Consider the following 14,438-nt stretch of genomic DNA (forward strand, 5'->3'; position numbering starts at 1 on the left):
GCCCGTGCACCACAACGAAGAGTAGCTCCCGCTCACCGCAACTAGAGAAAGCCCGTGCACAGCAACGAAGACCCAATGCAGCCAAAAATTAATTAATTAATTAATTAATTTAAAAACCAGAAAAGACATATTCACCCAAGTGTGCACTGCACCACCAGGTAAAAAAAAAAAAGTGTTACTGGATTCCACAAAACACCCCAGTAGCCATTCACAAAGCTGATTTCTGTCGCTTGCAACCCTGCAGTAGGTCCATGAGGTGGAAGCCAAGTCTGTATGTCCTCCACTGTCTCCTAAGGCCTGGCCCAAGAAGTGCTCAAAAGTGTGTTAAATTATTAGATGAGGTCTGGGCATCCAAAGTAGATGGTCACTTAGGTCACAAATGTGGCCTCCATGTTAGCAGGGAATTAGGGTGAGGCTCAGAGAAGAAGATCGGCCCCTGCTGCCCAGCATGGGGGAGACAGACCACTGGGGCACCAAGATGATGGAGCATCAAAAAAGATGCAAGACCAGGAACCATAAAAAGGCAGAGAATGTTCTCAGACACAGTAGGGCAACGAGGCCCATGACACTTATTCAAGACCACAGAGATCCAGGCCAATGTACCTTCATCACTTGTCTTGCAGCTCAGTTGAGGACCCCCCCCCCAATGGGAACCACTGCACGACCTAGACTTTGAAAGCCCAAGAAATTGTGGCATGATATGCCAGCAAATTAGGTCTTAACAGCATCGTTTCTTTACAGCACTTAGAATGCGTCACAGCCAGGAGAGCCCAGCATCTTCTTCGCCCTGCTGTTAAGACTTGAATCTACCTTCTAGAAGACCCATCTTCAAAAGAGAGACAAGCGATTTTCTGCCAGCCAAGTAACCAAATGACCAATTTATCAAATGGCTAATCTGCAGACTCATGGGTTTTCTAAATGGATATTTTGCTAATGTAAGCAGATAGGGTAGGGGGTCCCCAGAGAAAGAGAACTAGGCCTGGCTTTCTTGACATAAGAGAAGCCATTTTTGGCCTAAGCCATTTTGTGATCTGAGCCTGGCCACGATGCTTATCTTTGAAGAGGTCTTTGTAATTAATGATCTTAAAGGAACAACACAACAACAAAACTGCAGGAACAAACGACTGTTATCAGGCAAGAGAAGCCACGACAGCAAAAATAACATATCATTTGTAAAGACTCCCACTTCTGTTCCAATGGTGAAGACTAGCCTGAAGCACTTTCCTGAGCTGTTGTGCAGAACTTAATTCGCCCCCACCCTCAGGTGCTCAACCACCAGATCAACTGGAACCTAACTAGGGCTGATGATGTGGACGTTTTAGGACCCTTGTGACTTCATTCAGTGCCCACGCTCCTTCATGAATATACATGTACCCCTAGCTTAAAACTTCCCCAATTTTGCTGTTGGGGAGACACTGCTTTGGGAAAGATCTCCAGGGTTCTCCTTACTTGCTGCAAGGAATAAATACTTCCTTATCCCGCTCTTGGGCTTGGTTGTGTCTTTCGGATCGATATGCACGAAGAGGCAAACCCAGCTTTTAGCATAACACTAACTTACCAACGACTAAGGTTTATGGCGATTTCTACTGGATGGAATGGGTTTTGCAAGCTTTTATAGATTTATATGATGTAGTTGATGGTTTTCATGTTGCCTTCAGAGAGGCATTTGAAAGAATTTTCTCTTTACCAAAAATTAAGGATGGCTTTATTCTTCCTTTGACTATATTTAACTTATGAACACATTAATGAAGAATATACTCTTGAATGTAGATTTTTCTTGTGTATTAATATCATGCCACACAAGTTTATGCTCTTTCTGTCTCCTGCTTTTCACTTCTCCTTCTGTCTCCTTTCCCATTCCTCAGCTTCTCACTTTGTCTTCCCCTAAATGTCTCCATCTCTCTGCCCCTTAATCTCTCCCCGTCTCTGTCCCTCTACACTTCATTTCCCCCTTCCTCCCTCTTCTGTTCCTTGGTGTCCCCCATCTCTTCCCCTAGATCTGTCCTCTCTGACCCCCCCCCACCCCATAACAGGGAAGAACCTTTGTATTCTATTACAAATGAATCACTAAAGGGATGTTGCCTATAGGCTTAAATTATACATAATGGCCCATCTCTGGGAACCCTGCCTCCCAGGTAATGAGCGTTAAGTGAAAATACTTTTGTTTAGCTCACAGGAAGCATCCTGACCAGGCCCACCTGTGAACGGCTGCAGGAAGGGAGAAATGAACACATCCCCTCTGGAGTCTGGCCGGAACTAGGACTTTTATCCCCTCTCCTTTTAGTGTAAAATAAGCCTGAATTCTAACTCGGGAGGATGGCTCTTTGGGACACTAGTGCCCCTTCTTTCTGGTCTGCTGGCTTCCCAGATGAAGTCACCATTCCCAGCTCCCACAGCTCGTCTCTTGATTTACTGGCCTCTCACGCAGGAGCAATAGGAGCTTGGACTCGGTAACAGCCTTGCCTCCCCTAGTTTCCTCTTATTTTTACCCCTTGTTTTCCCCTCTGTCACCTGGAGTCTCTTCACCTCTATTTCTCCCCTCTCTGCAACTCGGTCTCTCCCTGCAACAGCAGTGATCTGGGAACAAAGCATATTGAACCTTCTTCAATATGCAGCTGTGAAGAAAAACAAAAATCTGTTACTCTAACTTCACAACAATTGCAGAGAACTTCTCTTAAAAACCTCAACCAACATGCATTGTTGTAAACCTTGTAAATAGTTAAAAAGAACCCAACATTTGGTCAATTTGGCAAATTGGTCAGTGGAGGAATTGGCTTTAAGCTCATCAGCTTTAAGGCCATAAAAAGAAACCCAAAGGGGCTTCTGAGTCTGCAAGTTTTAATCTAAAATCAAGGTCTCTGACAGCCTTTTCCAAGAAGGTATTTATTTTCATATTTTGGGCAGACAGCCTGGTTTCAACTGGATTTTGTGTAAGCCATCAGCCACTGATTATTTCCTGAGTGGGCTAGGGCTGAGTTATGTCTGCACCATAGTCCCTTGTCTTTCATGAATTTAAGAATTAATTCAAGCATACAGACAGGCGTAGGAAGAGCAGGCTGATACCGTGGAAAGGAAGCCCATTCCACAATCAGATCTTGGACCTGGTCCTTATTAATCCCTCTGTGCTTCGGTTTGCCTATTTGTAAAAACACAGAAATCTGCCTCACGAGGTGTTATAGAGATTAGATAACAGTGGTAAAGCACAAAAGTATACGCTCAGTATATTTTAAAACTACTTGAGTCCCCACTGGGTACCATTCACTCTGCAAGCACCATAAACACTGTACACAATAATCCATGGACCTTGTTTATTTTGCTCTGGCAATTTATATTGACCATTTTTTGTTCTTGTCGGATTCAAATCCAAGTCTCCTTGACCCAAAGTCAGGGCTTGTAACCACTCCTCTTCACTAGTTGCCTCAACTGTTCATCAACATCAATAACAGGCACTTAGCCATTTGTCTGCATGGGGTAGTCCTTAAAAAGACTTAGAAGTGCTCCTTGGTCCTGAGGGGTCCTGGGAAGCAACTCTTCTCGGTTTCTGACCTGGAAACACACCAGCTGCAGGAAAACCTAAACCAGGATAAAAGTCTCCTTAACTCCCCAAGTTTTGAGGGAGAAGAGCTTTGGGAGATGTAAAGTAGAGAGTGAAGCTTGTTATAAAAAGTAAGTCCTTTTCTAAAGATGTTTACAAATGTGAATGTACATGTCCTTACAAAACCAAAGAGAAGCCTTGTATCAGATCTTGTTAACATTTGACATTACATTTCAATACATCTTCTCAGTCCAAGAGACTCAGAAAGGTAGTATTAAATCAATCAAATTTGTAACAGTATAGTTTCAAAGATCATACTTTAGGTAGGTAAAAAATCTCTCATTTTAACAGATCATGCAAACAGGAACATAAGGCATAAAATACCAGGTTGTACAGGCACTCCCACTAGCTACATATATTACAGTTTAGCATCGAGTTTTAAAATATAAATCACAACCAGACTGCAACATAAACACCAAGTAAAACTGCATGTTCCCATGCTTTGCTAGTTTTGACTTAAGAGGTGTGCCTATAAAAGAACATGATGACGCTTCTTGGATAAACAGCAAAACTCACAGATGAAAATGCACTGTCCCTTCAAAAGTATCTCCTCTGTGGCCACAAACATCTTCTATGTCAGCTCTTCCTGCTCTCAATATAACCTTTTTTTTTTTTGGTGGTACGCAGGCCTCTCACTGTTGTGGCCTCTCCCGTTGCGGAGCACAGGCTCCGGACACGCAGGCTCTGCGGCCATGGCTCACGGATCCAGCCGCTCCGCGGCATGTGGAATCTTCCCGGACCAGGGCATGAATCCGTGTCCCCTGCATCGGCAGGTGGACCCTCAACCACTGCGCCACCAGGGAAGCCCCCTTTTTTTTAAAAAAAATAAATTTACTTATTTATTTATTTTTGGCTGTGTTGGGTCCTCATTGCTGTGCACAGGCTTTCTCTAGTTGCAGTGAGCGGGGCCTACTCTTCGTTGCGGTGCGCGGACTTCTCATTACGGTGGCTTCTCTCGTTGCAGAGCACAGGCTCTAGGCGTGCGGGCTTCAGTAGTTGTGGCGCATGGGCTTAGTTGCTCCGCAGCATGTGGGATCTTCCCTGACCAGGGCTCGAACCCATGTCCCCTGTGTTGGCAGGCGGATTCTTAACCACTGCACCACCAGGGAAGCCCTCAATATACTCTTGAGAATTGCCACCACTCTCAGGAATTGCGTGTGTGTGTGTGTGCTGAATAGAACAAATTTTTGCCTTTAGGAGAAAATGTGTTACGATGAGCTGGAACCACAGGATGTTCACTCTAGCTCCCCTATAACTAGCTGTGTGATCCCAGGCACCTTATTTCACCTTGCTGCACTTCAATTTGCTTCTCTAGTAATACCACCCTCCTGTTGTGGGGTGTCATGGGGCTTAAATGACATCAACCTGGCACAGCCCTCAAGAAATATGGCTTTCTTCTCCCCACTCCCCTTTTTGGTTTTTAATGAACAACCATTTAAAAAATATTCTTTTCTCTTTGAGGGTAGCATTTAGCCTTTTTTTTTTTTTTTTTTTTTTGCGGTACGTGGGCCTCTCACTGTTGTGGCCTCTCCTGTTGCGGAGCACAGGCTCTGGACGCGCAGGCTCAGCGGCCATGGCTCACAGGCCCAGCCACTCCGCGGCATGTGGGATCCTCCCGGACCGGGGCATGAACCTGTGTCCCCTGCATCGGCAGGCGGACTCTCAACCACTGCGCCACCAGGGAAGCCCTAGCCTTTTTTTATAGCAAAAAAGGAATCTGGGTTTGAAAATGATGGATGTGCAGACTGCATAATTTCCTATCAACTCTAAGATGTGCGTGAGTGAGAAATAATAAGGCAGAATTTCCAAGGTAGTTCAAACACCGGGTCTGGAGAAAGCTGTAAAAGAGGCTCAGAGGAAAGGTGTTCTGAGAAGTAGCAGTCACAGGGGAACAGCTGTCCTGCCTCTCAAGGTGACCCCTGGCAGGGGACAGCATCTGTCTGTGTGTATCAGTATAAGGTCTCTGCACAGTTGCATAGCTCCATTCCAGGAAGGCTCTAGAGTTCTGTCTACTTCTCTACTGGGACTCTACCCACGTGTCCCTTCAGTTGCCCATTAATTCGAGTCTGAAAGCTTGAATTACAGTGTGAGTCTGAGGCGCCCACATTTCCTGAGGAGCAGGAGAGCTCAACCAGATGGGATTCTCTTGGAAGTATTGTGCTCCCAGGGTACACTCTCTCTGCTGACCACCGCCATCTGCTGCTCTTCCAGTGGTGCCTATGAACTTTCCAAACTACCCAGCCCCTAAGGCTATTCTTTTGGCTCCAGAAAGCCCAGGTGTCTGGCAATGCACAGGCTTCCTCCTCTATTTCCTTCAGGGACATCATAAGCATCACTTAGTTGCATGCCCTTGTAGCCTCCCTTAGGAGCGAATGTGCAGAATTTTCTTGAACGTCTTCTTGAAGTTCTCGTTGCACAAGGGGTAGATGAGGGGGTTCAGCGTGGAGTTGAGGTAGCCCAGCCAGATGGTGAACATGTGCACGTGTTGGTTACAGCAGCTCTCGCAGAAGGCAATGACCATGAAGAAGATGAAGTAAGGGATCCAGCAAACAATGAAGGCCACCATGATAAAACCCAATTGTTTGGCAGCCTTCCGTTCTCGGTTCACGTGCAACACAGACACGTACTGTCTTGAATGTGAGCAAAGCCTCTTCCAGGTGAACTTGATATAATCCAGGCCTCTGCTAGACTCACTTTTCGATTTGGCTTTCCCTGGTGCCAACCCTGGGGGGGTGTCTGAGTCCGTCCGGGAGAAGAACTGGCTGTCACCTAGGATCTGATCCTCTAGTAGCCCCTTGGCCCCATGCATGTTCAGGCCCTGCTCACCCATCTCGAGCTGGCTCTGGCTCTGGCTGATGGCTACGTATTCCCGGCCACTCCCGTCTGCCTCCATCTGCGTCTGCACAACGTTAAGTGGGGAGCAATGGAACTTGTCCAGTTCTCCATCCTTCTCTTGGCTGAAGACACCTGGAGACTTTATCTCCTTTGGGTCTTGGGATGCTGGCTTCAAGACAGGTCCACCACCGGCATCTTTCGGCTTCCTTTTCAGAACTTCCCAGGGAGACTCCTTCCCTGGTTTCTTAGAGCCCACCTTGAGGTCCTCTGGCTTCAGCTTATCTTCAGAGAAGGATGGGAGGGATCCACTGATGAGCCCTCGCTGCTGACAGTGCTGCTGTACAGCCTTGTAGATCTTAGCGTAGAACCACAGCATGAGCAAGGTGGGCAGGTAGAAGTTGATGATGGCAGTCATGACCTTGAACCAGGTGACATCGTAGAAGTCCGTCTCGCACTTGTCCTCCCGGTGCCCTGAGGTCTTTGACATGAAGCGATGCCAGCCCAGAATGGGAATAACCCACAGGAAGGAGAGAAACCAGGCTGCCAAGATGGTGGCCGACGCTCGGGTCTTGGTGCGATACCTCAGGTATCTGAGGGGCTGCTGCACAGAGCGGTAGCGATCGACGCACAAGATGAAGATGCTGAAAATGGACGCTGTGCTGGCCACATAGTCCATGGAAAGCCAAAAGAGGCAGAGAGGGCGTCCCAGGGACCACCTGGACATGAGGAGGTAGAGGATGTTCATGGGCATGACGACGGCCCCCACGATCAGATCGGCCACCGAGAGGCTGACAATGTACAGGTTCCCCACCGTGTGTAGCTTCCGCTCGCTGTGCACAGCATACAGGACCAGCAGGTTGAGTCCCACTGTGACCAAGGAGATGGCGCTCAGGACCACCACCAGGGGCATCATTTGGGGGTTGGGCGTGGTGGTCTTGTTCCCCTCACACATCTTGTCTTCCAAGACGCTGGAGGAATTGGGAAGGGTCATTGGCACAAGAGTAGCCTCCAGCTATGGCTCACTCCCTGGGAGGAAAGACACAAGGATTCAGGTCAGAGCCCCGGTGATCAGTAGAGTCACTCAGTGCTATCACAGTGATCAAGCTAGGGTTGTATACTGTCGGGGCTGAGAGACACTGCTGGTTACCTACAGCCTATATCCCCTGCTTCTTTAGCCATTCCTTCCTCCCTTCCTTCACTTGATGACTATTTCCTGCATTCCTGGGCATTGTTCTAGGTATTGGGAATAGAGCAGTGAACAAAACAAAAACCTCTGTCCTCAAGCAGCTCACATTCTAGTGAGGGGAGGCGTGAGGAAAAACAAGGGGAGGTTTGTACGAGTCCCATGTTGCACATGTCCTGGGAGATGGACTGCATCATGATTGGTCTCAGCTGCATATGCCCCCTCGTTCCTCTTTGCCAGTGGCTGGTCTAGGAGTGGGTTTGAAACACAACTCCTAGAGGCCAAGGAAGTAGATGGGGAAGTCTCATGGCAGAGATGTGGTTCTGGAAAGTTGTTCCTCTCCGACAAATGAGCAAAACAAGTAAAAGGGTGTTTCCCACTTGCCCTCTTCTTTGTGACAGGAAGTGATGCACGGGGCTATGGCAGTCATCTTGGGGCCATCAGGGAAGCACCACTGAGACGCCAGCCCAGAGACCTGTTATTACTGAGCTGCTGGACTGACCCTGGAATCATCTTCCTCAAGGTTGGTTATTATGGGAAATAATTAAATATCTTTTTTGCTTAAGTCACTGTTGTGGGAGTTTTTACTTGCATCTAAGAGCACTCCTAACCAATACAGAAGAGGTTACCAGGACACACAAAGCATGAAATAAATCTAGAAAATCTCCTTAGATGAATGGTTCTCAAATGGGAAGAGGGTTATGTTATTTGAGAAAGCATATTCATTATTTCACTTTTATATTTGAAATATTTTTTCATTACATAAAATATGCAAAGTCATATGTAACAAAACCTTTGCTAGTAGGACTATACTGAAAACAGATTGGATCCTGCTATAGGTGATTCTCAGTTGGGGAGGGAGGTCAAAGTAGGTATTAAAACTTCCAGAAGGTACTGTTAGATTTTTATATTAATCAAAAAGTGGTATGAGTTTAAAGAAAACTGAGAAATACTAACAGAGTGTAAATGTCTCTTTAGCAAAAACATTATTTTTACATTAAGACAAAGCCAGATAAATTCTTGAGTATAAGGCCAAATTCTTATGATTTTTTAAAGATAAAAAGCAAGACCCCAGGGCTTCCCTGGTGGCGCAGTGGTTGAGAGTCCGTCTGCCGATGCAGGGGACACGGCTTCGTGCCCTGGTCTGGGAAGATCCCACATGCCGCAGAGCAGCTAGGCCCGTGAGCCATGGCCGCTGAGCCTGAGCGTCCGGTGCCTGTGCTCCGCAACGGGAGAGGCCACAACAGTGAGAGGCCCATGTACCGCAAAAAAAAAAAAAAAAAAAAAGCAAGACCCCAAATAAGCAAACGGACCTAATTAAAATTAAAAGCTTTTGCACAGTAAAGGGAACCATCAACAAAATGAAAAGACGACCTACTGAGTGGGAGAAAATATTTGCAAGTGGTATGACTGATAAGGGGTTAATATCCAATATATATAATTAGCTCATACAACTCAACATCAAGAAAACAAAGAGAGCTTCCCTGGTGGCTCAGCGGTTAAGAATCCACCTGCCAATGCAGGGGACACGGGTTTGAGCCCAGGTCCAGGAATATCCCACATGCCGTGGAGCAACTAAGCCTGTGTGCCACAACTACTGAGCCTGCACTCTAGAGCCCATGACCCACAACTACTGAGCCCACGCGGCACAACTACTGAGCCCGTGCAGCACAACTACTGAGCCCGCGTGCCTAGAGCCCGTGCTCTGCAACAAGAGAAGCCACCGCACTGAGAAGCCTGCGCACCACACCGAAGAGTAGCCCCCACTCGCCACAGCTAGAGAAAGCCCATGTGCAGCAACGAAGACCCAAGGCAGTCAAAAATAAATAAATAAATAAAATTTGAAAAACAAAAAACAAAAACAAAGAATCTGATTTAAAAATGGGTAGAATGGGCTTCCCTGGTGGCGCAGTGGTTGAGAGTCCACCTGCCGATGCAGGGGACACGGGTTCGTGCCCCAGTCTGGGAAGATCCCACATGCCGCGGAGCAGCTGGGCCCGTGAGCCATGGCCGTTGAGCCTGCGCGTCCGGAGCCTGTGCTCCGCAACGGGAGAGGCCACAACAGTGAGAGGCCCACATACCGCCAAAAAAAAAAAATAATAAAATAAAAATGGGTAGAAGACCTGAACAGACATTTTTCCAAAGAGGACATGCAGCTGGCCAACAAGCACATGAAAAGATGCTCAACATCACTAATCATCAGGGAAATGCAAGTCAAAACCACAATGAGATATCACCTCACACCTATCAGAATGGTTACCATCAAAAAAAAAAAAATACCCACAAATAACAAAGTTGGTGAGGATGTGGAGAAACGGGAACCCTTGTACGCTGTTGGTGGGAATGTAAATTGGTGGAACCATTACGGAGAACAGTATGGAGGTTCCTTAAAAAACTAAAAATAGAACTACCATATGACCCAGCAATTCCACACCTGGGTATGTATCTGAAAAAAAACAAGAACACTGACTCAAAAAGATAAATGTACCCCAATGTTCATAGCAGCATTATTTACAATTGCCAAGATATGGAAGCAACCTAAGTGTCCATCAACAGATGAATGGATAAAGAAGACTGTGGCATGTATATATATATATATATATATATATATATATATATATAAAATGGAATATTACTCAGCCATATTAAAGAATGAAATTTTGCCATTTGCAACAACATGGATGGACTTAGAGGGCATTACGCTTAGTGAAGTAAGTCAGACAGAGAAAGACAAATACTGTATGATATCACTTACATGTGGAATCTAGAAAATAAATCAAACTAGTGAATATAATTTTTAAAATGCAGATTCACGGGCTTCCCTGGTGGCGCGGTGGTTGGGCGTCCGCCTGCCGATGCAGGGGAGACGGGTTCGTGCCCCGGTCTGGGAGGATCCCGCATGCTGCGGAGTGGCTGGGCCCGTGGGCCATGGCCGCTGAGCCTGCGCGTCCGGAGCCTGTGCTCTACAATGGGAGAGGCCACAACAGTGAGAGGCCCGCATACCGAAAAAAAAAAAAAAAATGCAGATTCACACATAGAGAGAACTAGTGGTTACCAGTGAGGAGAGGGAAGGGGGAAGAGACAAAATAGGGGTAGGGGATTAAGAGGTACAAACTACTGTGTATAAAATAAATAAGCTAAAAGGATATATTGTACAACACAGGAAATATAGCCAATATTTTATAATGACTATAAGTAACCTATAAAAATATTGAATCACTACGTTGTATGCCTGTGACTTTTACCCATAACAAATATAATATAACTTCAACTAAAAAAGAAAAAAAGCGGGCCTCCCTGGTGGCGCAGTGGTTGGGAGTCCGCCTGCCGATGCAGGGGATACGGGTTCGTGCCCCGGTCTGGGAGGATCCCATATGCCGCGGAGCGGCTGGGCCCGTGAGCCATGGCCGCTGGGCCTGCGCGTCCGGAGCCTGTGCTCCGCAATGGGAGAGGCCGCAACAGTGAGAGGCCCGCATACCGCAAAAAGAAAAAAAAAAAAAAAAAAGAAAAAAAGAAAAAAAGCAAGACCCCAAGGCATTTGATCCTTGTGGAAGGAACCCTTTGAGTTACTTTGCTGGAAAAGCACCACTTGGATAGCACAGATTTTGCTCCAGCTCCATCACTAATTTTCTGAGTGATCTCTCAGCCTGCATCTTCTCCCGTGGCCTATGTGAGAGGCGGGGAGGTGATCGCTAAGACTTCCAGGTCTCCGTTTTAGAGGCTCGCGTTAGGTGTTTTTCCAAGTTCTCCACCAGCTCTGCACCGCCACAGCCAGGGTAGCCGTCTGACTCCTCCTAGTGTGCCTCCTCTGACTGCTTCAGCAGCATCCCCTTCTCTTCCTGTGACACGGTCCTGCCCTCTGCTCCCATCACTTCCTGCTGTCAGCCTCAGGGGTCTCACCCACTCAGCCGACTCCACTCCAGCCATTACCTCTGTCAGGACAACCCCTGAATCTGTAGCTTCAGCCTGTACCTGTCTCCACTCCTAAAGCCAACACCCAATACCTCACAGCTTCCCCTTCAGCCCTGCCCAAGTCCAATTGCTTGGAACTGTCCACAGTCACCTCGGGAAGGAGGAAAGAAGGCTAGGGCCGTATGGTCTCAGGGATTTTTATTTTTTATTTTGGTTGGGAGGAAGCAGAAAGCACTTCCCTAAAATGCTCCCAGCTCAGCATTCCCCAGGTAGCTCTCACCTCCCACTTCCACAGGAGTGTCTCATTTCTCTCTTTCCTCATCACCTTGAGGAAATTTCTCTCTTTTCTTATTTCTCTTTTTTCTCTTTGCCTCATACACACAGAGGAAAACAAATAATTTTTTCATTGTGCATATATACTATTTATCATTCCACAATTCTATTTGACAGAAAATGATTTGTTTTTATATAAAAATCTATGTATTTTTTTCCTTTTTGATTAAAAACAAAAGTTTTCTTGATTGAACTGAGATCACTGAAAATTAGCGTGAAATTAATTGTTTAGGGGTGAAGTCTACTGCTGTCTGCAACTTACTTGAAATTAATCAAAAAGTAAGTTGGATGGATGATTGGTTAGAAGAATGGATAAATGAATAGATATATGATAAAGCAAAAAGAGCAAAATGTTAATTTATGACCTGGGTGGTAGATATATGCGTGTTCACTATACAATGCTTCTAACTTTACTATTTAATTGATACTTTTCATAATAAAATGTGGGAGAATATATAATAGATAAACAACAAGGTCCTACTGTATAGCACAGGGAATGATATTCACTATCCTATAATAAACGATAATGGAAAAGAATATGAAAAAGATTATGCATTTATATGTATAACTGGATCACTTTGCCATACACTAGAAACTAACAAAACATTATAAATCAACTATACTTCAATTTAAAAAAAGGTAAAATGGGGCTTCCCTGGTGGCGCAGTGGTTGAGAGTCCGCCTGCCGATGCAGGCGACATGGGTTCGTGCCCCAGTCCGGGAGGATCCCACATGCCGTGGAGCGGCTGGGCCATGGCCGCTGAGCCTGCGCGTCCGGAACCTGTGCTCCGCAACTGGAGAGGCCACAGCAATGACAGGCCCGCGTACCGCAAAAAAAAAAAAAAAAAGGTAAAATGTTGGAGAAAATTAATACAGCATAAGTTTATCTTCCTCACTTAACTATCACTATAAGCTCCCATTCTTGATCACATTTTGTCCTTCATAGCTTCAGCATGTTATTTTGCATAAAGCTAAAAGCAGGAAAACGATCAAGAAATATTTGTTAAGTGAATAAATAAGTAAGCGAGAGGCAGAGTGCTCTGAAATATCTCAGCTCAGAACTTATTCATTCAACAGGTATTTACTGGTGAAAGGTTCCTTTTCAGCTCAGTGATCTGTTTTAGGAGCAAGAAAACCCACTTTTGTTCTCTGAAACCACGCAATTCAGAAGAAAGATTCCTAGAAAGGCAAGTGCAGCACCCACATTGCTAGAGCAGCATGTGGAAATGCTGCTGGGGGCCTGGCGGGTCCCACTGGGAGGGAGGCCAAGAGGGCAGCAGGGGTGGCCACATCTGCATCTCCTGCATGTCCCACTCAGGCCCCGCTGCATAATTTGCGGGGCCCAGTGCAAAATGACAAACTAAAAAATTATGAATCATTCAGGACGGAGGCAGCAGAACATTGAACCGAGCGCAGGGCCCTCCTGAGTGCAGGACCCGTGTGACTGCCATTCTGGTCTCTCTTCTCTCACCCAGACACTGGAAAGGCTCCACTCAGTGACATAGCTAATGTAAGGCGCTTTCCTCTCCCTTGGGGATCTGCGTTCCTTGGCACGATCCGTGAACAGTTTTCCCTCTCTAAATGCCAGAGGGATGCCAGGCACTCCAGCAGAGGGTGGAAGGTATCTGAGGACACAGATTCTCATTTCACCCCATGCTGCACAGGATGCCACACTCCCCTTGGGCTGCCCAGAGCCCATCGGGCTCTGAGGTGTCCTCTCTAGGGTCAAGGTCGAGCCTACAGAGAGGATGTGCCCTGGGGAGAGAGAACTGAACCTAAGGAGGTACTTGGGACAGGGCATTTTGAGAAGAAAGAACCAGGGCACCAAGGGGTCTTTCTTTCTAGTACCATGTCCCTCAAGGAGGGGGCCCTGGAAGAGAGAGTTCTCAGCCGGCTCTGCCACTCGATGGGTTGTGTGGAGCCTGGGAAAACAGCCAGATCTCCAATTTCCTCACCTGTAAAGTAGGGAAAATTGTATCACCTCCCTCCTGGGGCTGTCGGGAGCCTCAGTTGAGACAATGGGGTGGGAGAGCTCTGCTAACCCCCTGTGATGACAACCTGGTGACAAGCAGAAATGGATCCTTTCTCTCTAAGAGGCTCACGTACACAAGCAAGCCATCATTTTTGAGTTAAGGCAGTGGCTCCATTCCAAAACCAGGGGATTTCCCTGGTGGTCCAGTGATTAAGACTCTGAGCTCCCAATACAGGTGGCCCGGGTTCGAGCCCTGGTCAGGGAACTAGATCCTGCATGCCGCAACTAAGAGACTGCACACCGCAACTAAAGATCCCACATGCTGCAATGAAGATCCTGTGTGCCGCAACTAAGACCTGGTGTAGCCAAAAAAAAAAAAAAAGACCATGCTTATTCAAAAAAAAAAAAGAAAAAATTAGCTACAGTGGAATTTTTACTAGAGTGATTACAAGTCTAATCCAATCAGGTCCATGTGCCAGCAAATAAACAAACGTAGCCAACAGTCCATCCACAGCCTGGGAGCGACACCTGTGGCAGCTAAGATGGTAAGTCAAGCCCTGGGCTTTTCAGATATCGGTTATCAAGTGCCCACCACAAGCCCATACGGA

At 46.6% G+C, this 14,438-nt stretch overlaps 1 protein-coding gene across 1 annotated transcript in view; it reads right to left on the reverse strand.

The window, feature by feature from the left end:
- Window positions 1-3,275: 3,275 nt before the first annotated feature.
- Window positions 3,276-14,438, reverse strand: part of HRH1 (histamine receptor H1) — an 86,575-nt gene continuing 75,412 nt past the window's right edge. The window contains exon 2 of the mRNA XM_082638758.1: window positions 3,276-7,456. Coding sequence (XP_082494884.1) covers window positions 5,958-7,421 — 1,464 coding nt within the window. The 5' untranslated portion in view covers window positions 7,422-7,456 and the 3' untranslated portion in view covers window positions 3,276-5,957. The remainder of the gene's footprint in view (window positions 7,457-14,438) is intronic.

This window comes from Mesoplodon mirus, assembly GCF_964341445.2.
Source record: "Mesoplodon mirus genome assembly, chromosome: 12".
Classification (NCBI taxonomy): Eukaryota; Metazoa; Chordata; class Mammalia; order Artiodactyla; family Ziphiidae; genus Mesoplodon; species Mesoplodon mirus.